This window comes from Microtus pennsylvanicus, chromosome 2 (genome assembly GCF_037038515.1).
Source record: "Microtus pennsylvanicus isolate mMicPen1 chromosome 2, mMicPen1.hap1, whole genome shotgun sequence".
Taxonomy (NCBI): Eukaryota; Metazoa; Chordata; class Mammalia; order Rodentia; family Cricetidae; genus Microtus; species Microtus pennsylvanicus.
The window spans coordinates 6,613,680-6,640,228 of NC_134580.1; the positions used below are offsets into that span (position 1 = coordinate 6,613,680).

The window sequence follows — 26,549 nt, forward strand, 5'->3', positions numbered from 1 at the left end:
GGCACGCGCTGGGCGGGACTTCCTCTCTCGGCTCCGCCCCCAAGCGTAGCGTTGACCTGGGTGGTGAAAGTGCCGGTTTCGTCCACCCCTGCTGCTGTGTCAAGGCGTTTAGCTTGGTTTGTACGGAACACGATTAAAACTTCTTAATCGATGCCCACCCGGTGCCTCCTCAGTGCTCTCCATCTGAGGAACACACATTAGCACCAGCCTTTAACACAGAAAGGGAGGTTCCGGAGGCATTCGCAGGGACGCCGGGAAGGAGCTCCAGTGGAGCCTGGAAGTACTGCGACCCGGCAGGAACCTGACTCCGCGGGAGACAAACTCCTAACCCCCTGCGGGTTCCGTGCTCTGAGAGCTGCCTGTCAGAATTAAGTCAACAATCCAACCCGTGACCGCTCCGGAACAAATCCAATCCGAAATTCAATTTTTCTGTGGCAGAATAAAAATGAAAATCGTATACTTTTTTTTTTTTTTTTAAAGAACTTATACTTAACCAGGCGGTGGTAACACACGCCTTTAATCCCAGCACTCGGGAGGCAGAGGCAGGCAGAACTCTTGTGAGTTCTAGGCCATCCTAGTCTACAGAGTGAGTTCCAGGACAGGCTTCAAAGCTACACAGAGAACTCCTGTCTCAAAAACCCCCTAAAACCAAACAACAACAAAACCCCCCTCTTCCCCCCCCCAAAAAAAACCTAAAAACTTGATACGCTAAAATTCAATTGACTTCTATATTTGCACAGGAAAGGGCAAAGCAAGATAAATTGATTTTCAGCAGAAAACAAAAGAATCAAAAAATAACAAAAAAGACCTGTGTTTGGGGCTGGAGAGATGGCTCAGCAGCTAAGAGCACTGGCTGCTCTTTCAGAGGACCAGGGTTCAATTCCCAGCACCCACATGACAACTCACAACTGTCTGTAACTCCAGTTCCAGGGGATGTGACACCCTCACACAGACATTCATGCATGCAAAAACACCGATGCACACAAAATAAAAATGAATCATTAAAAAAAAAAAGACCTGCCTTTAAGATTGCTCTGAGACTGAGCGGGTGAGGCTCCAAGGGACAGCAGCGTGTGGGGGAGATGGGGGTAATCACGAAAATCACTTTGTTAGAAAGTGACATAATGTCTAACACTTTATTTGGCAATTAAGTACAAACGTTAGAAATAAAAGCCATTAGTAAAAAAGTAAATAAAAAATCTGAAAAAAAATTGTTTTGAGAAGTCAGGCATGGCATTACACATTTGTAAACCCAGCACCTGGAAGATGCAGGCAGGAAGATCAGGAGCTCAGTCATTCTTAGCTACATAGTAAGTAAGCCCCGGCTAAGACTGCTAAGACAATGGGGGCTGCTTGAGATCCTGTCTCAAACAACTATGTCCCACACAAACCCTAGCAGATAAAAGCGGCTGCTGCAGGCTGCTGCAGTGTGAAGCTAAGCTCCTGATTTGCCCACTTAACACTACTGCTGACAGTTACTTTAATAAAAAAATTTTGAGACAATGTCTCACTGTGCAGCTGCTGCTCCCTGGAATTCTCTATGTAGATCAGGCTGACTTCTTAGAGAGACTCTGTCCCCCGAAGTGTTAGGGTTAAAGTTGTGTCACATGCCAAGCTCCAACGACAGCAATGTTTTTGTTTTTATTTGTTGAGACAGGGTTTCTCTGCGTATCCCTGGCTATTCTAGAGCTTCCTGGAACAGCGCACTCTGGATTGGTTTGGGGGTTTAGCTGCTTTGATGACTGTAGTGGCTCACTGTTCTTTCTGCAGCAATCTTTGCAAAGTCAACTATTCTGGGCCTTCTCAGCCTCCACTCTGCTTTGCTTGGCCTCCTGTTACTTTCCCCTCATCTAACTATAATTTTAGCCTTTAGTTTTCTACTTGGTCCTGCTTCCTTCTCTTAGGACTTTTGGAGAGAGTGTCACTTTGTAACCTTAACTGGCCTGGGATCCACTATGCAAATCAGGCTGGCCTTGAATGCATCATAGAGATCCACCTGCCTCTGACTTCTGAGTGCCTGATTATAGGCACGGGTCACCATCACCAGCTGTTTGGCATTTATTTATTTGAGACAGGGTTTCTCTGTGTAGCCCTGGCTGTCCTAGAACTTAGAGATTTGTAGACCAGATTGGCCTTCAACTCAGATTCGCCCGCCTCTGCCTCCCAAGTGCTGGGATTAAAGGCGTGCTTCCAACACCCACAGTCTCATTTTTGTTTTGTTATCTTGCTAAAATGAATGCGTTCTATAAATATGCATTTGTATTTGCATAATACATAGTAAGGTGTGGAGGGAGTGCAAGGGCTGCAATAGACAGGCTAGGTCTGTAGAAATTCCTAACATACATCTTTATATTATTTTGACTTTTGTGCCAAATAGCTTTTCTTTTCCTATTTCCTATTCATTCACCCCTCTAGGCCGGTGCAAGCGTTTGGCGCTCCCTTCCTGTCTCTCCTTTCTGGAACTCTCCTCCCTTCCCTCAGCCTCCTACTACTAGGCACACTACCCCTGGAACAGTGATGGGGGTTGCCCAAGATTCAACCCACCCTTCCTCCTCTCTACTTCCATTGAAAGGCTTACCTTCTGAGTCCATGAGGCCTCCAAAGTGTTGTGTTTGATCAGTGCCTAGATAGGTCCATTTGGCTGCCGCTGTTACCTGAAGTAGCATCTCTCAATTAGTTTTGGCTTTTTATTGTGTGTGGGTCTTATGCCTGCATGTGCACCACATGCATGCAGTGCTCAAGGAAGCCAGAAGAGGGCAGGAGCCACCAGTGGGTACTGGGACTAGAACCCACGTCCTCTGGAAGAGCAGCCAGTGTTCTTAATGGTTGAGCCATCTCTCCAGACCAGGATTTCTTTTATTCCCTCTCCCCCTTTCTTGTAGCCAGGTCTTCAAATTTTGATTAATTTATTCACTTTTAATGTGTGTTTTGCTTGCACATATGTATGTGCATCACCTGCATGCACGCCTGATGCCCACAGAGATCCTAAGAGGGCATTGTATCCCCTGGAACTGGAGTTAGGGATGGCTGTGAACCACCATGTGGGTGCTGAGAATTGAACCAAGGTCTTCTGCAAGAGCAGCAAGAGCTCCTAACCCAAGCCATTTCTCTAATCTCTTTTGATTCCTGTTTTTTCATTGAGACAGGATCTCAAGTAGCCTAGTCTGGCCTCAAATTTGTTGTGTAGCCAAGAATGACCTTTAACCTCTATCTTCCTGTCTCCACTTCCCTAGTGCTATGATTCCAAGGGTGAGCCACTAGCCTAAGTACCGACATCTCCAGCTTTTATAATTGTCTCCTTCCTGGACACTAGACATTAGTCTAGGCCCTGCAATACTCTGCAGGAGTCTAACCACTGATCTGCATCTCAGCTTATAGTTTCCCATTTAAGGGCCTTGTTTTTTCAGCCTGGCTCTCAAAAAACAAAACAAAACAAAACAAAACCCTTGGGTTAGAGAAATGGCTCTGTGTATGAAGGGGTTCCTGATAACTGGAGTTCATTTCCAGAGCCTACATGGTGAAGAGATCAGAGTCCCGAAAAATCTTTTCTTGACACTCCCAATCCAAATGCATAAACATAATAAAAATGCAGACAAAAACTTTTCTGTAGGGGGCTGGAGAGATGGCTCAGCGGTTAAGAGCATTGCCTGCTCTTCCAAAGGTCCTGAGTTCAATTCCCAGCAACCACATGGTAGCTCACAAGCATCTGTAATGAGGTCTGGTGCCCTCTTCTGGCCTTCAGGCACACACACAGAAAGAATATTGCATACATAATAAATAAATACATATTAAAAAAAAAACTTTTCTGTATGTTTGAGGACCAGGCTGGCCTCAAGCCCGAGGGCATCCTTCAGCCTTTCAGTCTCTGAGGAAATTACAAATGTGGATCACTTTTTTTTTTTTGATATAACGTCCTATCACCCATGAGGATTGTCTATCTTCTCTACACAGTGAGATGTTACTAGGCTGGAGTGTGGAGAGGACAGGTAGTGAGTCTTGGGGTACAGGTATATAAAAGCCACGTAAAAACCTCACTAGAAATAAGGATAGCTGTGGTGTTATTCTAATGGGATGTCACTAAAGGTTGGAACATGACTATCAGATTTGTATTGTGAAATGTATCCTATGACACATAAACTGGAAGGGGGACAGAGAACTAACTGAACATGAGAAATCAGTTGGGCCAATGCGGTGGTAAAACCAGGTGTGATGGTTTGTCCCTGTAAGTCCAGCATTGGAGAGGCTGAGACAGGAGGACAGGTGTATTTGAGGCTAGCCTGGGCTACATAAAGCATTTCAGGCTAGCCTGGAAGCAGAGTGAGGTCCTGTCTAAAAAAAGAAACCAAAGAGAGGGAGATATTCATGCTGTGGTGCCCAAGCTGGTGTCCATCTCTTGGGTTCAATGAATCCTCCTGCCTCAACCTCCTGGGTAGCAGCAACTTTTCAAAGGTTTCAGGAAAGAGATGTAGTAGAGCTCACGGACACTGGACAGCATGCTCCTAACATTACGGGACGTAACTTCTGCAAGGCACAGCACTGAAGAACAGGACCCCGATGGGAGGACAGGAAGTCATGCCATGGTCAGAGATGCACACCTGGAATCCTGGGAACAAAGTTTCCAGAGCATAGCTGGGAGACAGAAGGGAGAAATGGAGAGAAGGCTCTGTTTGCTAAAACTCGCTGTATAGTCAGAGACCCCGAGAGCTGGGACTACACCCGTACATCCATCCTGCTGGCTGAGATTTAAAGCTTTTGGCAATGAAGGTTTTTGTAGTCCCCCCCCCAACCCCAAAATCTCTATTTGTCAAGCCAAAACCTAAACAAAGTCTGGGCTTGGCATAGGCAGGCCCTCAAGATGTGCGATTTGGGGCTGGAGAGATGGCTCAGTGGTTAAGAGCAGTGACTGCTCTTCCAGGTCCTGAGTTCAATTCCCAGGAGCCACATGGTGGCTCACAACCACCCATGATGAGATCTGGTGCCCTCTTCTGGCCTGCACTGGCAGAACACTGTATACATAATAAATAAATATTTTAAAAAAAGATGTTCACTTCATCCCACACTTCCCAGTGTTTCTATACATTTTCCCTGGTGTTGAAAGTAGGGATTAAAGGCAGGATCTAATGCACTCTATCAATGTGCTACATCCACAGGCTTTTTCTTATCTTTGTGTGGCAAGGTTTCAGCAAAGTTCCAGGCTGGCTTTGAACTTTCAATCCTACTTGAGATTAAGGTGTGAGGCATACTATCTGGTCAATGTTTTCAGTATGTAAGAGGATTCCAGGTGTAGCTTTCGTGGTGCTCTGCCTTGCACATGCCACGCATGTGTGTTACCACTGTGTGGACCCCACCCCACTCAAGTTCACGTGACCTGACTATCACCTGAGTTGCTAGTATCATTTTACCAGTGGAAGAGGTGAGTGTCCTTGAAGTGGTGCATGTATGTAGGTAGCTCAGAACATTACATAACTTCTCTGGGCTTCATGCAATGCCACCACCCACCGTCAGCTAACTGGACTATGTCAAGCATGGTTTTGCTGAAGAGTTGGCTGCTGTCTGTGAAAGAGCTCAGTCTCCTTTTTAGCAGCTAAGAGCAGCAGAGGGACATCTTCTCTCCTCTTCTACCCCAGTGTCTAGGTAAACATAAACAAGACACCAGGCAATCGCAGAAGATGACCCACGGTACACCATGGCAGGCAACACCAGTTCTGGAACAGGCAGCAAGCAGCAGAAACAGACTGATCAGCTTAGTTTAACTGTCAGAATAAAGTCAGAAACCACAACAGTAAATGCTTAGCAGCCAAACACATTTATTAGTCTTTTTTCTTTTTTTCCAGGAACTCAAAAATATTTTGTAGTTATAATGTAAGCAACTGAGTTGCACATAATACAATCATATCTTTCCAAAATAAAATAAAAACTAAACAAAAACAAAATAAGCTGTTTAAAAGCCCAAAAAAACCCTTCAGAAAACTTTTATATATGCGTTACATCATCTCTCAGTTTTAATGAAATGACTACGACTTTATTCCTTATTATTCAACCTGTCACAATCCGATAAAACACCACCCTTCAGTTTTGTTTGTTTTTGATATATATATATATATATTTGCTTTTGATATATATATATATATATTTTGAAATCCAGCATGAAAAATACAGTACCTGCTATGGCAAAAAATACACATAAAATGCAACTTTTCAGCTTATTTGTACATTAGTAGAGTTTAACATTTTTTTTAAGTGAACCAGTGATTTTAAGTACCACTATACTAAAAAAGTAAAATAAAATATAGAAAGGGGGCCGGCCTGCCGTGCAAGTGAACCACCAAAGTGCCTAGTTTCTGTGTCCACGTTAAACCAGTAAGATAAGCAACTTTACCATATGGGAGTCTGACTGAACCTCTATGTTAAAAAAGACAATGCCACATCCTTTTCTCCCCTCAAATATCCTTAAAACTTATCACCTGCATTTTCTATTGCCCATCAGAAGAGAGAAAAGAAAGTCACCAAAATAATATTGTAAAAGCGATTTCAAGTATAAGAAAACAAAACACTTATAGGTAACTTGCAGAGAGCATCAACGTGTGCAGCGATTTAGTCCTTTTGACAGGTTGTTCTGCTGAGTGTTTCAAATGAGAGGATTTTCACGGTCCCTTCCGTCTGTGTGCAAAGATGGAAAGCTGCCTCTTAAAACTTCAGTCTCCTTCTGGCGCCTTTCTCTGAACCTTTTGATTAAAGGGGCAAAGAGGGCCACTGAGGGCAGAAGGAAGGAGTGAACCAGGTATCGCAATGAGTTAAACAGGGTCTCTCCTCCGCAGCCACAGCCCCAGGTCCTCTCACCTCTGGCTCAGCCTCAGTGACCAATTACTGAAGGGTCTCCCACTCACTCTTTCCTGATTTGGTAGAATTAATTTCACTATGTAAACATAGCCCCCTAGGATTACGGAACCCAAAGCAGCATTTGTATCTCCGTCGAAAGGGAGAAAGATAAAACAGTCCAGAACCTCTCCTCAGGTTGCTTTTTGTTGGTGGTTTTGGTTGCGCAGAACAGGGCTGGGGTGGATGCAGATGGTTGGGAGTCAGGGAGTGGGCGTGGTTGAGCGCTTGGATCTGCTTTATTTTCCCTCCCAGAAGTTTTTTTTTTTTAAACCTGTTAAAAATGTTCCTGCACCTTAAGTCGTGCTGAAATTAAGGCCAAGGGTGCAGAATCTTGTGCACATGTCTGTGAGCACACTAGAGGTGCGTGCACCATTTTGATGTCTTGTGTTGAGACCACTGCATACACTTTGGTCACTGGTGTGTGCAAAGGGTGTAGTAAGGGGATGCCCAGGAAAGAGGTGCAGACATCAGCGAAGCCCTTTGGGAACATCAGAGAGAAAAACAAGGGCAGGCAGAACCCCAGCGACAAGAGGAAGCACACTGATAGGCAAGGGCCTCCAGACAAACTACAGAAGTAAAATCCAAGGGGACCGGACGGTGCCAGTCAGAAGATGGGCAGGGGATGGCCATGTACTTTCATCAAGATTCTTCCCTCAAAGGAAGTCGTCACTGAACAAGATCAGGGAGGACACTTAAAGAGCTTGACAGATAGGGGTTTGAGTTAAAGTGGGATAAAAGAGGGAGTCTTCTAACCTTGTCTCGTGGGAGCCCAGGTCTAGGAGGGCAGCAGCAGTCAAGGCCCTCACAAGCAGCAGGTGTCAATGTGTTTCCTCTAAGAATGTCCACTGTAAACAGCATGGAGGAAGATCTGAGTATGCACAGGGCTTTCAGGGTTGTTTGAGGGTCTCCTCAGCTGAGCTTTCTTCTAAGTAAGAAACACACTTCCAGAGCATTGCTGAAAAAGCCACAGGACAGACTGCAGTACCAGGGACTAACTCGACAGGGAACTGAAGAACCACACTAAAGGGAAAGAAGTGTGTGCACGTAAACAAAAAGGGGCGGAGAACTCAAGTCCCTGGAGGGGATGGAACGTGTGAAAGAGCCTTGGTGCTGGACTAGACGGCACCTAGTTAGGGCACACATAGCCAGTGGTCTGCTGTCCTGTGCTGTGGGGAGGAGCAACACTGAGAAAACAGCCATCCCACAAACCCAAAGCTACGCCACTGACCTGTTTTGCTTTTTCTTCTTCAACAAGAATTCAGATCTGAAACTTCTGATGGCTTAAAATGCAAACATCATATTTTAGGGTTATTTTCACAGCAAAGAAAATGTTTCAAAGACTTATCTGGTTATTTACACATCCGTATTTTATAAAGAATAGCTCACTGATGTCAAGAAAGGAGAGAGGAGTGAAGGGGTTACATTGCAGGGGAAATATACCTTGAGGTATCATTTTGTGTCAGACACTTGAAACATCAGGATTTTCTTGTTATTTTGCTTTTGTTTAAAGGCAATCGAGCAGATTTGGAACCCTGATAAGATCATGCCTGTGCAGCCTCGCACAGACACAAAGAGACTGTGATCAAGTCTGTCACTCATTACAGTACTGTGAACATAACAGAGATTGCTGTGTGGAAAACACGATACAGGCTAAACGGCTCTTGCTTCTGATACTGTGTGTTGTAATAATGCCTAGACCAGGGCAATGCAGGTGCCATGATTTATCACAGTCCAACTCCACAAAAGAATTGTTAGAACAAAGAAGAGGAAGTACAAAGGCCTTCCGGTGCCCCACACCTCACTGCACCACCAGTTCAGTACAGGAAGCAGAGATCAGGGATAGAGAACAGGGAAGGGAAGCTTTTTTTTTTTTTTGCCTGTCAGTCAACAGCAAGCAACAGCCCTCTTTCTCAGCTCATAATTAGGAATGGTTCCATTCACAATGATTGACAACAAAGAAATGCATAAGAGGAGGAGTTTTCAGAATGATGTAAAGTGAACTCTCAGGTCAGCAGAGTGCGGCATGGTTTCCTGAGCTTGAAAGGGTTCTGAGTTCAGAGAATACTGGAGCCTGTAAGCTTCCACGGCTGCCCTGGGTTAACACTGCATGGCCAGTACAAGAGTCCTGCACCACAATGGTGGACAGGCATGGCAGACCCCCCAGCATTTGCTTCACAATTAGACCTGCCAAAGGGCGGGATCTGGGAGGTCCCCTTTGCCCTCACTATGCTGACCTGGCGAGCCTCTCCTCCACTTCCCTCTCAGACGTGGGGATACCATGGACACAGAAACTGGAAAAACATAAAGATGCAGATCGACTTCTTTCCCCTCTTCCCGCCTTTCCCCTTTTCAGAAAATGCATAGTTACAAATTCCGGTTACAAAATGGAGCAAGGATGACCACGTAGGGACCTTTTGTTGTATTTGTTGACAAAACAAACAAACAACCCCCCCCAAGAATCCAACAACCTCTAATGAAATTCACATTTGCATAACAATACATCCCAAGGCAACCAGGAGTGAGCGCAGCCTCCCTCTGTCTTCCTGAAGGAAGCTGAAGGAACCCAGGAGAGTACTTTCCTCTGCGGAGGAACTGAGGGTGGTGGACAGGGTCCTTGGCATCCACTGGATACAGAGTGGGAGAGGTGGGGTCGTTGAAAACCAACATGAAACACACGAAGAGACTACACATCTCTAGATTTAACTACAACAGATCCCAAGAACTACAATAAGATTTCAGAGTTTTTTCTTTTTTAAACACTGGTCTCAATTCTTTCAAAACCTTTTTTCTTGCATGCAATAAATACCCTGTTCACATAAATAACAACATTGCTGTGACTTGCATTTGAGAACACCATGGCCTCCTAAGGCAGAGGGTGAAAAAATGCACCTTCTGCAGCGCAAAGCCAGAAATGCCTTCTTTACATGCATGAACTGGTCACCAAAATCACCTCATTCCAATTGCTCCAGTGCTTACAGAAACTAACTAACTCTCTCTCTCTCTCTCTCTCTCTCTCTCTCTCTCTCTCTCTCTCTCTCTCTCTCTCTCTCTCTCACACACACACACACACACACACACACACACACACAAACTAGGGAATGCAAATGTAGACAGCTGACCTGTACTGGACTAACCTGAGCCTTGCTCAAAACCTCCAGGCCCAAGACCCAGAATCCTTTTAGCATGACCACACCATGCAAAATGGACGCTCATGAAAATCCAACAGCTGTCCCTGGGGCTGCCAGGAGACTGACAGACCACGGTTGGTCTCTGGACTGACAAAGGCACATTCAGAAGAACTACACTTAAGAGATTCCTTGGAAAGAATTAAAGGGGGTAGTGTTTTAAACACAATTATTGTAACATAACCCCAAACTTCTGGCAAAAAGAAGTTTCAAGCTAAAACCTATTACTTGGTGAGTGACCATCCTACCTTTACAAGGTATGTGACCTTTCTTGAAGGATTCCCAAGGGTCTATTTAGTTTTGCATAAAGATCCCCCCTTTTGTTTTTGGCATACACACTCTGCATCTACCACCTTTTCCTGCCTTAAGGCCAGTCACGAAAGTAAGGCTGTTTCATCTGCCTCCAGTCCCTTTACAACCCCCAGGAGTGGGGTACCCTTTTGGTGGCCCAAGAAGAACTGAATAACCCACCAGAAGGTCCAGGAAGTCAGGAAGGGAAAGAAATGTAGGAAGGAAGGGTTTCCCTTTTGGAAGAAGTCATCCCAATTTACTGATACTGGCTGGAAATGGGTCAACTGTAACTGGGAGTTTATTTCCGAAGTACTGATTACTTATAGTGTGAAAACTAAGCTGAGCCATACAGCGCTCTTGGGAAACACTTATTTTTTATTTAAAATAGAACACTTGTTTATGAAAGTGTACCTGGCCTGTCCCCTCCCACAGAAAGGTAAATCTGTCATGAGGAACAATCTCAGCTCTGCAGACCCACTGGTCCTTTTCCTGCCATGGGCCCACCTTACCAGAAAGAGCTATTTAAATGCCAAGAGGCAAACATCAGCAGTTTCTGTCACTTTGCTACTATCTTAAAAACCATTCAGCAGGGCGGCGGTGGCTCATGTCTTTAAATGACAGCATGCCGGAGCCAGAGGCAGGTGAATATCTGTGAGTTCGAGGCCAGTCTGGTCTACAAAGCAAGTTTCAGGACAGGCTCCAAAGCTTCAAGAAACCCTGTCTCAAAAAAAAAAAAAAAAAAAAAAAAAACAATGACAAAAAGCCCCAAGTCATTCAAATGATGGAAAATACTTCCCGACTGTTCAGGACCCAGTCAGGATGGCCATCCACAAGGGGCAGAGTAGATGCTGACCTGGCAGGAACTAGCTCTCCACTGACCAGTGCCTCTCACTTTCTTTTATCTTATTCATGTCCTCCTCTGGCAGTGTGGACTGGGGAAGATATTGTCGGCAGTTTAGTGAGGATTGATATTCAATTTTTGCTTTATGAGACAGAGTCTCTGTGAGACTTGTTATGTAGACCAGGCGGCCCTTGAACTCAGAGAGATCCACTTGCCTCTGCCTCTCAGGTGCTGGGATTAAAGTGTGTGTCATCAAACCTGGACCACTATTTAGTTTTTATTATTACTGTATTTTTAGATTCTAGGAGTTGATCATTTCAAATCTAAAGAAGGTATGGTATCCCGTGTCAAATTTAAGATTGAGAATAAAAACACTATTTTTGACGATGATCATCTCTGATGACAGCGTAACTTTGGCACTGGCAATAAGCCTAGAGGGCATTGTTACAGGGAGTACACAAACTCTGGGAACATTCTTGTTTTCTTATAGACTGATGATGTAGATCAAGAGCGAAGGTTCTCTGCATGGCCATCAGGATTTAAAGACAGACAGTCACTTGCACACTGGCTAGAATAACCCTAGCTGCAGACAGACAAGATCGTGGAACAAGGTGTCTCTTTGCAGTGACATCGGAAGTGTAGCTAATGCACCGACACAGGCTGTGACTTGGCAAAAACACTGAAGAAAAGTTTCTTAAACAAACAACCACAGCTAAGACCGTGCCTCTGCTCCTAGTTGAAGACCTTATATGTAGAATAAAAAACTCTAATCCAAAACAACAAATGGCAGGGCTGTATAGGCTGAATTTTAACTCAAAAGGGGGCAGGGAAGAAAGGGACCTTCTTTATACAAAGACTCGCTTGTGTCTATAGCCAGGCCTGCGGGAAATGCCCTATGAAACTGGACAGGAGATCAGGCCTGGTGTACACGTTTTGCTCAGCATAGAGACACTAAGAGTCAAAATGGCAGAATATGAGAAAATAATTTAGAAAGTACACAGCATCTGAGGTCGAAGTAGAATCTGGCTATTAACCCTACACAAACCACATCCCTTCTAAGAAGAGGGTAACAGTGATTGTAGGGCTGGAGGAACTGTGTGGCTCAGGCATAGAGCGTGCTCGCCTAGCATAGGCAAAGTCCTGGATTCTCTCTCCAGCACCACAAACTCCGAGAAGAGAGATGTGTTTGCAGGAAGTTGATGTTCAGTCTCTGGTAGGTACACTGGGAAAGCCCTTCCGAGTTCTTAGCAGGAATTCTTCCCCCTTATTCTCTCCCCCCGTTTAATCTTCTAGATCACATTCAATTTTGAGCATGCTACATTCACAACGGAAGTGGGAAAATTCTTAGAACACAAGCCATTACAATACAAACCCTGTTGGCTATAAATAACTAACTGAATGCCAACACATAGGCGCTGTTTTACAGGGTCACTGAGGGAGAACACAGTTTGAGTCTGTTATTTTATGAATCAGCACTACTGTACTGCTAAGTTCATTCCTAAGAATGTTGGAAATGAAAAATGAGGTTCGAGGATTAAGGGCTGAGAGAAGGGACAGAAAATTCTCTCTCTCTCTCTTTTTTTTTTCCAAAGAGGGTATCAGAGACCTGTTTCTCAACCCTTAAATGGGGTCATGGCACTGGGTCTCATCGGCAGCAGAGGTTCTCCCGATGGAAGACAACTCTTTCCCCACTTGTGCTTTTCTTCTGGCTACTCGTATGGTCACAGAAACAAGTCTATGACGCTCATGAGACATATATACGTCTACCTACCACTAACCAGTAATTTAAAAGAAAGCCAGCTGGTGGATCTCTGTGAGTTTGGGGCCAGTCTGGTCTACAGAGCGAGATCCAGGACAGCCAGGCCTACACAAAGAAACTGTCGGGGCATGGGGGTGGGGAGTCATTTAAAACAAGACCAAAACAAAACAAAAACCACCTAGTATAAAACAGAAAGCTCACACTTACATGCTTATAATGTGCATAAAACAAATCTAAATAGTAGTGACTAGCAAGCTTCTGTATATATGCCAGAACGTGCTGGAAGGGTATGCTCATTGATCTTCCATGTATAACGAAGTCACCTAAAGTCTTGGTAGACAGGGTTTTTGCTAAAGAACACCATGGGAAGGGAAGGCTTTCTACCTTCTAGACACCCTCATCACATCCTCTTCTTAGCTCACTGCCAATCACTAACAAAAGCTTCCAGAAAGGTGACAAATGGAAGAAGGGAGGGGCAGGAAGAAGACAGGAAAACAGAAGCTGAGAAGCAGGAGCCTTCTTCCACTGGCCCGGCACAAAAAGACTTTCCCCATCACTGGAACTGTCACCCTTCTACACAAGGAAAAGTCAGCACCTATGGAGGGCACACAACATAGGAAAGAACTTGGCATCCCACATTATCAGACAAAAAAATGTATTTAACTTCCTCAATTTTTTTTTTAAAATTTTGATTTAGCCCACTGCCTTTGGGGCCTGTCCAGAAACACTCCAATTTCCTTTACAGGCAAGCATCTTACTAACTGTGGAGTGACTGGACCACGTGCACATACACACTCGTCCCCTACTTAGGATGTCTGGGTGTATGTACGAAGGCACTAAAGCGGTTTCAGAGAATGCAGGCAGCAACCCCACCCATTCACTTTACCTGTGGAGCTGGAGTTTCTTTCCCACTGGGAAGCTTAAAGTTTGAAAGAAGCTGTGGCCACGACTTCTGGCCCCAGGAGGGAATACAAAAGGAGAATTCAGTATCACCGAAATAGAAAGGAAACACTCCACATCTCCACCACCCAGGATGGGGACAGTAAGCAGCAGATCTTCAAAACAGCGTTTAAAACAAGCACAACAGTAGCTGGGAGCTAAAACAAAGTAAAACCACTTGTTCCTTATTAGATTCTTCTGTTTTCTCCTCCTGTAGCAGACAGAGGTGAAACAGACATTCTTCATGAACAGAAGAGAGTCCATAGGTAATTTTCCTTTAGTAATGCTTATACTTAAGATTTGTTTAAAATATTTCCTAACTCTTTACACAGATTCTCAGCAATCCAACAACTGCACTACTTACACAGTTTAGAGCCAATTCTTTTTTCTTAAGCTGTTTTTCTTCCTTTATTCCTTTCTTTTGTTGATGGGGCTGGAGAGACAGGGAGAAGGGCTGCATCGGAGAATAGAAACAGGACTGGGGAGTTGTCAGTCCAGCCTTCTAAGAAGTTAACAGTGGAGCGGCAATCCTACTCACGTACACCAAACACCCTCCCATTCAGTTAGACACAATCTCAAGTGAGGCCATGACAGCGCTCACAGAACCCGATTCTTCTCCCACAGTTGTTAAGAAAATGAATTTACCTGTTGCTGCTAAATTGGTTAATTTTTAAAAAATATTTCTATGTATCTTAAAATGTGTGACCCCTTTATGATAATAACATTTGGAGACTTTTCTTTTTACATTTTTGTAAGTAAAAATCATTTAAACTTTTCGAAGTTTCAGGAACTTGTAAAAGTTTACTAACGGGAAAGAAACAGCTGTCTATTAGGATAAGATACGGTTAAATAAACCATCTTCAAAAAACTGGCTGCCTACCCTAGAATTCCTGAGAATGCTCGCAAATTTTAAAGCAGGAAAATAAATGTTAAAAACAAAACAAAAACACTGTTAAATGCTCCCAGAGTTAGTCTTCATCTAAAATATATATTTATATGTGTGTATATATATATATGTATGTGTGTATATATATATATATATACACGCGCACTTTTTGGTCTTTTTTTTTAAAGTTTTTAGGTTTTTTTCCCTTTAAGCTTATGATGGAAGAACATTTTAGCTTCTCGTGTTTATTTTTACATATTTCAAATCCCTCATTATGTCTTGTAAACAAGAGGGGCTCTAGCACCCGGCTTTCACCGTAGTATCGTAAGGAACTCAACTAAGCCATAGTGCAGGTCAAGGACCCAACAGGCATAAAGAGGAGGAGGGGGAGGAGGAGAGGGCAGGCAGGGCCACAAACGAACCAAGAGCGGCAGTGGACAATCCCCATAGGCTCTTGGGAGTCTGGGGATGCTAAGATTTAGCCTTCGGTCTGCAGATATCTGAATATAAGCTGCACTTCACTTGGACATCACCATCCACGACAGAGACATTTTGTAGGGGCAGAGGTGGGAAGGGGATGGTGGTGATAGAAACCAGAAAGCAGGAGGAAGGCAGAGTCCCTGTGAACAAGGTGTTGCAGGAACAAACCAAACCCACCCACCTGCAAGGGCTCCTAGACTGGCAAGCACAAGTGCCCACGGGAACAAAGCCTGTCAATCTCTTCTGAAGCCAGGTTTATATTCAACAGGGTAGGCCAAGAGGAGTACAGAATTTCCCACTCATTGTCTCACAAAGCCACTTACACACAATTTTGTTTTTTGTTTGTTTTTTGTTGCTTTTCATTTTCCTATCGGTATCACCCTACCCACCTACACAAATACACAAGCTGAAAGTCAAATACATTAGGCATTGTTGTATCCTTCACTGAAGATGCTAAAGAAAGAAAAACTCCCTTGTCCTCAATAGCAGCAAGTCACAGAGGACAGCAGAGGTCTGCTCCCACCAGGGGTTGGAATGGGCAGGTAATTGCTGGTACAGAATGTCGGCACTTCATGTTGAACAAATAGTACGATGCAGACTGGGATATCCACACAAGTGCTAGCATGTTACCCGCACACATCTCCCCCACCCACCCCCCGCCCACCGTCTATTTTGTATGTAAGGATTCCCCTTCAGGTTTGCTTTCACTCTCTTCACAATAAGCAGTTTGATATATTTTGATTCCAACATAGTACATACATGTTGTTGATAACTGTGGATTAAACATTGCCTCCTGTTCGGCCCAGAGAACTACTACATTGATGCTTTTTAAAAAAAGTCTTTAAATACCAAAATTAAAAAAAAAAAACCATTACAAGAAAGAAAAATAAAAGAGGTCAAAACCAAAACAAGGTGCAATACTTAAGTCTTTGCTAAGTTATTTTTGCCTAAGCAAAACCACATACACAGGAAACACAACACAGAGAAACAAGGGGAAAAGCCTGAAGTACACACTGGTTTAAGAACATTCGTTAAGTAAACGTTTCTGTCAGTGATGGCCTGGTGCTGTAACACGCCACGGCCTGGCACAGGTAATGCTCAGCGAGAGGAGCAGAGAGGGAGGAGCTGCGCTGCTTCCAGGAGGCTGCTCACAATTTGCCGTTTTCCTCAAATGATAACGAGAACCAATAAGTATATTTAATTTGCATTACCTGATTCCTTATAAAAAATTCTCACACTTGATCACTTGTAAAGTGGGAACACAGCTTTTCTGCTTTTGAAACATTACATGATTTAAAAATTACTGAATCTTCTGTTCTCATTCAAAGTAGCAAAAAATGCCTGCTTGGGACTTAAAACTCCCGTGTGCTCAGGGGCCGCTAATTTCACAGCACAGAAGTGAGCAACAGGTGCTCTGAGAGGTTCCTCCCGCCGACTGCTGGCCTTGGCAGTGCTTCGCTCTGCTGCTAGGTCAAGGGAAGGCTGGGGAACCTCGCGCTCTGGCTACTGCTCTCATTGAAAAGCACCCTTCGTCTCAGTGCAGCCCGAAGAAGTGGCTTGAGTTGCAGCAGCCCCCTGTGCTCCTGTGTTCTCATAGTTAAAAAAAATTAAAAGCAGATGGCCGGCCAGCCAGCCTGCGAACTGTCAGCAATGCAGCTTTCTGAGAAATCAGGGTGGGGTGAGATGAGGAGGGCAGGACGCAGGCACACACATAGAGACAGAGGAGGATGCACACAAATGCACATGAACACACGTGCACACACATACCAGAACAAGCATGCCTGGGCAGTTACATGTGCCAGAACACACTGGTATTTATCAACCAGCCAATCACAAAATTTTTCCTTTTTTTTTTAAAGTTTTTTTGTTTTTGTTTTTAAAGTGAGGCTCCGTCAAGTCTTCCCTCCCCCCTCCCCCAACAATTCTTTTGAATTTCCCTCCCACCCAAACATGGTAGACCTAAGGACGGAAACACACCCAGTGCAAACAAAGTTAAAAAGCTATTTTTTTTCAGTATATATGTTTCTTAGCAACAACTTCCATATAACATGAAAAAAGTGAAAAACTAGAAACTAATTTTTTTTAATTTTTTTGTGTTTAAATTTAAATGGTATGTGTACTTGCTTCACATTGTCTTTCTAGGTTGGCGTTCATGATTCAAGTATTTCAAGAGTGATATGTTCTCTTTTTGGATTCATATTCCAAACGAAAAAACTGAAGTTTTAAGGGAGGCAACTATGTGCTCAGACAGTCTGTCAATGACCCACCTTTCTTCTCTCTCCGTTTTCTTTTTTCCTTTTAAAAATGTATTTATTGCAAGTTGAAAAAAAAAACGAAAAGGTCAAGTTAGTGCTGCTGCTGTTCCAAAAAAAGGTCACGAGGTCAGAGTTGAAAGTTCTAAGTTCAGATTGAATCTGACCCTCCTCCTAGAAGGTCACCAGGTAGTAAAGGAGCAGGGCTGCCCATCCTATGGGGATCTTCCACCGTCGTAACTCCCCACAAGCTAGAAGAATAGTTTGTGGGACCCCACAAGGAAGTGCCAGCAAGATCGGCCCCACTGCTGCCACCAGTGCTGCTGCTCCACTGCCCGAGCCCGGTGGACCCACCGAAAAGGTTCAGCGCAGGTCCAACGGGGTCTGCCTGGTTCTGGCTGGTCTCCAGTGACTGCCATCCTGTGGCAGGTGCGCTTGGGGTTGCTGCAGGTGTAGGCGGCTGAGCTTGAGCCAGGAAGCGGCTAACTTCATCTTCAGTGGCAAACTCGGCCAAGATGGTAGTGTTTCCCAACACACACCTGGAGGAAAAGGAAGAGAGCAATGTGATCTCAGAGACCAGAAGAACACACGGCATCACTGCTGCCAGCCCTCCGCCACTGCATGGACTACATGCTTGCTTGCTTACTGACTGAGATGGGGTCTTACACAGCCCAGGCTGGCCTTCTGTCTCTGCCTCCTAAATGCTGAGATTACAGGCATGCATCATCATGTTTGGTTTATGTAGTACTGGAGACTGAACCTAGGGATTTATGCACGCTAAGCAAGAACAACTGAGCTACATCTCCAGTCCACCTGTATGGGGTGAGAGAGAGAGAGAGAATCTAGACCACAGAGGACATAAAAGTTGTGATGTTGGATATATCAGCATATATCTGTTCATACTAAACACCATCAGTGACTCAGGAAATAAACTTAACCCTAATGTAAACTGTGGACTCTGGTGGATCAGGCACCAATGAATGTTCATAAACTAACAAATAGGCCGTTCTAGTAAGTGGTGCTCATAATGGGGAAAGGCATCATTGAGTGAGTGGTCAGGATTATTATGGGAAGTTGTTGTCCAATCATCTCAATTTGGTTGCGAATCTAAAGTATTTTCAAAAAACTTCAAGCCTTACTGAAGCAAAAAGAATGTCAGTTTTTTTTTTTAAACTCCATGTGAGGTAAAGAATAACACCCATTAATATCAGGCCAGCCAGCGCCAGCATCTAGAGCACCGTTCCATTTAGGGGATGGACTGGCTGCTGGGGCCTCACTGTCACTTGTTTGTGTTCTCTGGGGATTTTTGTCACAGTGTCTGTTGCCCAAGGGAGTCAACACTTTTTTGTCCACCAGGGTAAGAGAATGTTTAAACCCTGATACACTTCATGCAAAAGTGCTGCTACAGATAATTTCTTTTTTGGGCTGGGTGTGGTGACGCACACCTTTAACCATAGCACGTGGGAGCCAGAGGCAGGTAGATGAGTCCAAGGCCAGCCTGATTCTACAATGAGCTTCAGGACAGAGAAGTCCAACAAAGCCAGGTAGTCCAGGTAGTGGTAGAATTTTCATAAACATTGGCTTTGTTTGCAGTACAATTTACTTACTATACAAATTATTTACATTTGAAGTTCAGAGTTTGAGCCTATGATATACACTAGACAACGCAAACAAAGTTAGGAAGAAGGACGGCCTCCTCAGCATCTGCAGATGTACACACGACTGAGGTTCCTGTGTGCATACTTCCGTCATTGTTCTGTTAAGCGGGGCCAGAGCACTCCTGTGTGCACCATGTGTGCTGTCTGGATGCACGCAGGGTACAGTACTCACATATGCAGTGCAGTCTGGGCCTTGGCTGCCTCTTGTTTGGTGCTGTACCGGATCAGGGCAGTGCCCTGGGTTAGATTCAGATGGAATGTCAGCAGTGGACCATGCTGCATGCAGATCGTTCTCAAGGTTGACCCATCAATCTAAGAGGTAACAACACGTGTGAGCTAAGATGTGGAGCAGGCATGGAAAAGGCAAATTCTAAGACATTTACAGAAGGAGACTGAGGTTCATTATTCCTATTTTATAAACGTTTCTTTATAAAAATAACTAAAAATAAAAACATAAGAACCATAAAACAAGCCTGCTTTTTAAAAAGAGAGCAACAAACAAGTGTATGCTTAGTTGTGGAGCTCAAAAGACAGAAATAAGAACTAAAGTCACCACGCAAAGTTATCAACATCATTACTAACATTTTATTTTTTTCTACCTCCTCATTTAACCCCACAGAGACAAGAAAAGCACTCATGTTAAAACTGGCCTAGTCCAAAAACAAACACTCCAACACTGCCATATTCCTCTGATCATATAAAGTGGGGACTACTTCCACCTTCTTTTTGACTAAGTGCATTGAACCAAATGCTGAAGGGATTATAGATAACTTCCCCAACCCAGGAGTTATATAAGCAAACCTATTTACTTTATGGATTAATTTTGCAACACTATCTTAAATATATTTATTTCAGTCTTAATTTCAATACTCCAATTCACCTCATTGGAAAAGAAATGCTACAGCTGGAAATGCTACAGCTGTGTAATGTGGTAAACAACAGCCTAACATACATAAGAACCCAGGTGCCATTTTCAGCACTAGTGGGAAGCCTGAAGAGTAAAACTCAGCAAACCATGTTAGCTCTTCACAGAACACAACCATGAGCATGTCAGTATATGGCACAAATTGCTTTCCAGGAGACAGATGTCCTTCAACACATTTTTGGTGACGAAAAGTCAACTGATCCATGCATCAACTTTGCTCTACCAACAACTTAAACTAGGAATGACATTAACCTGCTTACTAGGCAGCTCTAGTGTTTAAAAAAATCAATTCTTTCTGATACAAACAGAGCAAATATCACATTCATTTACATACATACATAATGATGCATACTCACGATTTTTTAGCGGCTACAAGGAGTGAAGGATTAGCTAGCACATCTTATTGCCTCTCTCATCCTATCCACATTATAACCACTACAAAGTGTGACAACTTTGATACGCCCAAGACAGGGTTTTTCTGTGTAACTACTCTGGCTGTCCTAGAACTCATCCTGAAGACCAGGCTGGCCTCAGACTCACCTGCCTCTGCCTCCCAAGCGCTGGGATTAAAGGCGTATGCTACTACTGCTTGGTGTAAACTCTTTAAAAAAAATGCATACATAGTTTTGAGCATCAACATGCTTGATTTTTTATATTGGGACTGTAGTTACAGGTAAAACTCCTGCTTACTGCGTGTGAGCCCCAGGTTTGACCTGCAGTCTCTATCCCTTATAGTTGGGTCTGCTATGAGATGAGGGACTAAACTGAGACTGTGATTGAGTTTTGAGAACTAGGGAACCCTGGGTTGACCTAGAATTCCCTATGTAGACCATGGGGGACTCAAACTCCCCACTTGTCTCTGCCTCCCAGATGGCACACACCATCACACCTGGCCTTAAATTGGGACTTCTGAGCTGATTAGACATCGTGGTAATAAACGTCTTTCTCTGGGGCTGGAGAGATGGCTCAGAGGTTAAGAGCATTGTCTGCTCTTCCAAAGGTCCTGAGTTCAATTCCCAGCAACCATATGGTGGCTCACAACCATCTGTAATGAGGTCTGGTGCCCTCTTCTGGCCTGCAGGCATACACACAGACAGAATATTGTATATATAATAAATAAGTATTTTAAAAAAAAAAGAACGCCTTTCTCAAATATGCCTGCAAATAGGAGTCTTGTGATTTACTTTCCACAAATAGGTTCACTGGGCAAATACGTTTACAATGAAATGTATTTCCCCATAAAGAATCCTAACAGACACTAGCATGTTAAAGAGTCTAAGAAATTTCACAGTGACACTTTACCAACTGAGCTTTTTCCAAGCCCCTTCTGTAGTATGTTTCTGTATGTGGTTAAAACACATCATCTCATTTGGTTCCAGATTCTAGCTGGCATATCTATACAATATATTTTCTTACCAGTAGGTCAGACGACCTTACTCTCACTGCTTTGTAGAATCTGCTCATCTCTAGCACTACTGAGGGTGAGGGTGAGCCTAGGAGACAGCACCCTATCCTGTCAATAGGACTCATGTAATGGCCATGGAACAAATGTGCTTTCTTTATAGGTTAGAAGAGGGCATTAGACCTCCTACATTTGAAGTTACATCTGATGTGGGTGCTGGGAACCAAAACTTGGGTGCTCTGCATAAGCAGCAAGCTTTCTTAACTGCTGAGCCATCTCTCCAGTACCATAAATGAGCTTTCATATCTGCCAACCTCTTCCACTGTTTCTCCACCCTTTTTTGAAATAAAGGGTCCCCATGTATCCCTAGAACTTGTTATGCAGACCAGGTTGGCCTTGAACTCACAGACGTCTAGTGTCTCTGCCTCCCAAGTGCTGGGGACGAAAGGTATGTGCCACCAGGTCTGGCTCCTCTCCCTTTAAATAAAACCAAGCCCTATCTAGAAAACCATAAGAAAATAAGGTTACCTGTGGAGTGAGATTGTGAAGAACCAGCCAGTAACTAGGACGGACAGAACCACCATCACTCCAGGTAGAGGCTGCAAACAGAAAAATGATGAAGACCGATAAAAACAACAACAACAAAACCACCCAATTTATGCAGACCTTCCCTCCCTTCTTCCCTCTCTCCCTCCCCCTCCCAACCTTGATCTTCCTGGTCTCTTCTAGTTCTTTTTTTTTTTTTGGTTTTTCTAGACAGGGTTTCTCTGTGGCTTTGGAGCCTGTCCTGGAACTCGCTCTGTAGACCAGGCTGGTCTCGAACTCCCAGAGATCCGCCTGCCTCTGCCTCCCGAGTGCTGGGATTAAAGGCATGCGCTACCACCGCCCGGCTCTTCTAGTTCTTGAACCCAGTGAATTCATTTGCTTTGTGTAAGCCAGTCTTCCATCCCACCTGACCGCCCTCTCCAGTTGCTCATTTTTACTTCATGTGCCCTAGAGAGGTCCTGGGTCTCTTCATCTGTACTGTGCACAACTTTACAATCAAAAGATGCTTTTTCTTCTACCAGACAGCTATGCTCTCCTCCATTCAGCCCTCCCCAAGGTGTTAAATAGTCATTTCTACTTGGCTGATCCTCCTCACCTGAGGCAATCCGAGAGTCCTGTGTTCCCCACCCCCTGACTGATCTGGGTGCTGTGCTGCTCCAAGGAGATGCCGGTTTGGGGTTGGTCAGGCCAGGAGGTGGGCGGGGCAACGGTGTAGTGTTCCTGGAGGAGATGTGGTTTTTCCACATCTTATTGGAGAGATGAGTGGGGTTGTGTCCTATGGGATCTGGGGACCACGTGGATTTGTAATCAGGGAACTTTGCTGTGAGAAGAGAAAAGTCAAGAAGAAGCCACATTAGATGGGCACCTGCCCACAAACAGACACAAATTTTATTTGCACATAAACACAAATATATTTATATTCTATAACTCTGTTGAACTCTGTCTCAAAAACATCGAAAAGTAGCAGGAAGCATACATTTTAAGAGCAGCAGTATGAGCTGGGCAGTGGTGGCACATGCCGTTAATCCCAGCATTAGGGAGGCAGAGACAGGCAGATCTATTAAGTTCAAAACCAGCCTGGTCTACAAGAGCAAGTTTCAGGACAGCCAGGGCTACACAGAGAAATCCTGTCTCAGAAAAAATAAGGGGGGGGGGGGAACAGTAAGAAAATAACTGTTGAGTGTGCTAAATTTTAAAATGATTCTAAACTGACAAAGATTTAATAAGGTAACTAATCTCCTACTACTTTTTTGGGTAAACACAACTTGAAAGAAAAGAGAAACTCATGGAGAAAATATTTCTGAGGAGGACAGACAGGGTTAGACTGTTAATACAAACAGAACTAGAGTACTCACAAACTGCTAACTACCATGAAAATCAAAACAAAACTAGAAAATTATGCATTGCTTGTGATTTGATACATGTTAGACACCAACACTGATTTTAAAAATAGTCAATAAGGCTGGAGCAATGGCTTAGTGGTTTGGATTACTTGTTGCTCTTGTAAAGGATCTGGGTTCAATTTCCGTCATGGTGGCTCAAAACCATTGCAATTCCAGGGGATCCCACAACCTCTTTTTTTTTTTTTTTGGTTTTTTTTTTCGAGACAGGGTTTCTCTGTGGCTTTGGAGCTTGTCCTGGAACTAGCTCTGTAGACCAGGCTGGTCTCGAACTCACAGAGATCCGCCTGCCTCTGCCTCCCGAGTGCTGGGATTAAAGGCGTGCGCCACCACTGCCCGGCCCCACAACCTCTTTTAACATCTGTGGGCACTAGGCACATACATGCAGGCAAATACTCATACACATACAATAAAATAAAAATATCTAAAAGAAAGTCATCAAATAACCACCTCTGCTTACTAGGCTTAAGGTACCCGACAGTAGTGTGGGTAACACAATTATCTTGCAGAGCCTCTGATTCAGATGCAAGACAGAAAACAGAACTGGTATCCTTGACAACAGCACGTATGTTCAATACACAGAAGACAGAGAACATTAGGCTGTCAGCAGAGGCTCTACAAAGATAAATCTGAAGGGTTTACATCAAGGGATAGGCTCAGAAAAGCAGGAAAAAGAAAATCTAGGTTCAGCAGAAGTTCTTTCAGTTTTCATGGGGCAGAGAGCTAAGAGGCCATAGGTACACTGTGGCTATGTAAGCTGCAGTAGAGTTTCCATACGACTCAGCATAAATCAGAGTGAGAATAGAATGAACCAACGGGAGTGGAGATGAAAATTATGACTGTCAAATATATTCCCTGAGAGACAGGGCTTGGGGTCCAGTGAATGAAGTAGGAAAGACTGTTCTAAGGATAGCCAAAATAACTGTTAGGGAAGTCTCAGGTCAATGTCCACCTGCGAGAAGATAATTCCCGAGAGCTGGGTTTTATAGGAACAAGGGAAAAAGAAGAGTGCCAGAGAAGGCAGCCATGTGCCTGTGTGGAAAAGCACAGTCCTATAAGGGCACATGAGAGTGAAGGCAGGAGGAGCAAAGGGAATGTGAGGCTATCCTGAGCTACATGAGACCCCGTGCCAAAAGAAAAACAACCAAACACATTCCTTAATCAAACAAAAGGAAGAGTTAGACAAGTTGTTTTGTTATTCTATTATGGTGTCCATGCACAGGTGTGACTGTGGGTGTCGGCATGCACAGCATGGAGCATGTGTGGATCTCTCCTACTGCGGGATCTGGGCACCACAGCAGTCGTCAGGCTGTGCCAGCTTGTGCAAGTTTTACAAGTAAATGAAGTCCGATCAAGAAAAATATGGGGGTGCCGGGCGGTGGTGGCGCACGCCTTTAATCCCAGCACTCGGGAGGCAGAGGCAGGCGGATCTCTGGGAGTTCGAGACCAGCCTGGTCTACAGAGCGAGTTCCAGGACAGGCTCCAAAACCACAGAGAAACCCTGTCTCAAAAACCAAAAAAAAAAAAAAGAAAAGAAAAAAAAAAAAAGAAAAATATGGGGAAGGTGTGTTAAGCACTAAGGTGCTTCCTTTAAAATTTAGGCGCAGTCAGTTCTGAGGCAAAATGTAACAGTATTTTTGTTTGGTATATTGACACAGGGTCTTAACCCACGCCAGACTGTAGGAATTCATTCACAATCGTCTCAGTTAATCTACTAAGTGAGGGTAACCATACCACAGTAGGAGAAAGACAAAAGGGAGTTTATGCTCAGGTTGACTATGACGCCTGGCCTATAGGAATACTCAGCAAGTGTGCAGGGTTACTGCGGCACTGTTGGTGTGATACACTGCCCTCCTTAGTTTTTTTTTTTCCTCCTCGAGACAGGGTTTCTCTGTAGCTTTGGAGCCTGTCCTGGAACTCACTCTGTAGACCAGGCTGGCTACAAATTCAGAGATCCACCTGTCTCTGCCTCCTGAGTGTTGGGATTAAAGGCATGTGTCACCACCATCCAGCTAAATTTTTTTTTGTACCTTGGTTTTTAAAATAATGACTCTCCCTTAACCTGTAGCACACTGAATTGGCTAGACTGGCTACTAGCAAAGCCCAAGGAACTTCCTGTCTTTGCGCCTGAGCACTGGGATTACAGATGTATGCATCACACCTGAGCATTTTCTTTTGAGATAGGATTCAATATGAATGTCTTGGAATTTGCTATGTAGAAAAAGCCCCAAACTCATAGACCTACACCTTCTCCACTTCCTAAGTGCTAGGACTAAAAGTGTGCTAAGTTGTGCCTGATTTTATTTTTTTAAGTTTATGTGCATGGTGTTTTGCCTGCACATACGTCTGTGAAGGTGCCAGATCCCCTGGAACTGGAGCTACAGACAGTTGTGCGCTGCCATGTGGGTGTTGGGAATTGAACCCAGATCCTCTGGAAGAGCAGTCAGTGCTCTTAACCAGTGAGCCATTGCTCAGGTCTGCCTGATTTTTTTACGTGGGTATAGGGGACTGAACTCGGTTTCCATACTTGCACAGCAAGCATTTTACCCACTGAACTATTGTTCCAACTGCTACTAGCTGCTCTATTCCTCATGAAGTCTCAACAAACAAATAAATGACAAAACCCAACCAGCCCTCCCTGCCACGCCAAATAATGAGGATCTCAAGTAGTACTGGCAAATTAATCAAGGTCCTTTTTTTGACTCTGGCCATCTATTTTTCATTATGTCTCTAAGTCAGATTTTGGGGGAAGAGTAGGCTATTGCTGGTTGCCTCAACACTAATCTGGATTAAACTGTCTCTTCCTATGGCCCTTGATTTCTTGGCAGGCTGGCTAACAGAAGCATATGGTCATCAGGTCATGAACTCTGCCCTGTGAATATCCCCAGCTATATGACATTCTATTCCTGTTAGCTTTGACCAATGTAGTCCTGTGAGAGACCTACCTAATCTCTGTGAGACTAGGAGCTCCCTGAGTGGATAGTGAAGGCAAAGAAAGGTTGCACCCCCATCTGTGCTGACCGACAGTCCTTAAGAAGTAAATGCCAGCGGAAAAGAGGAACCTCTCAGTCAACTGCCAGACAAGAGGGGAAAAGCCACCAAGTAC

The 26,549-nt window shown here is 44.2% G+C and overlaps 1 protein-coding gene across 9 annotated transcripts in view; it reads right to left on the minus strand.

The window, feature by feature from the left end:
* Positions 1-5,787: 5,787 nt before the first annotated feature.
* Positions 5,788-26,549, minus strand: part of Tnrc6b (trinucleotide repeat containing adaptor 6B) — a 229,099-nt gene continuing 208,337 nt past the window's right edge. For all 9 annotated transcript variants that reach the window (XM_075959836.1, XM_075959832.1, XM_075959834.1 and 6 more), the window contains 4 exons: positions 22,639-22,863; positions 22,026-22,096; positions 19,343-19,482; positions 5,788-18,051 (listed from right to left, as the gene is read on the minus strand). In XM_075959836.1, the coding sequence (XP_075815951.1) occupies positions 17,664-18,051; positions 19,343-19,482; positions 22,026-22,096; positions 22,639-22,863 (824 nt within the window). In that variant the 3' untranslated portion in view covers positions 5,788-17,663. The remainder of the gene's footprint in view (positions 18,052-19,342; positions 19,483-22,025; positions 22,097-22,638; positions 22,864-26,549) is intronic.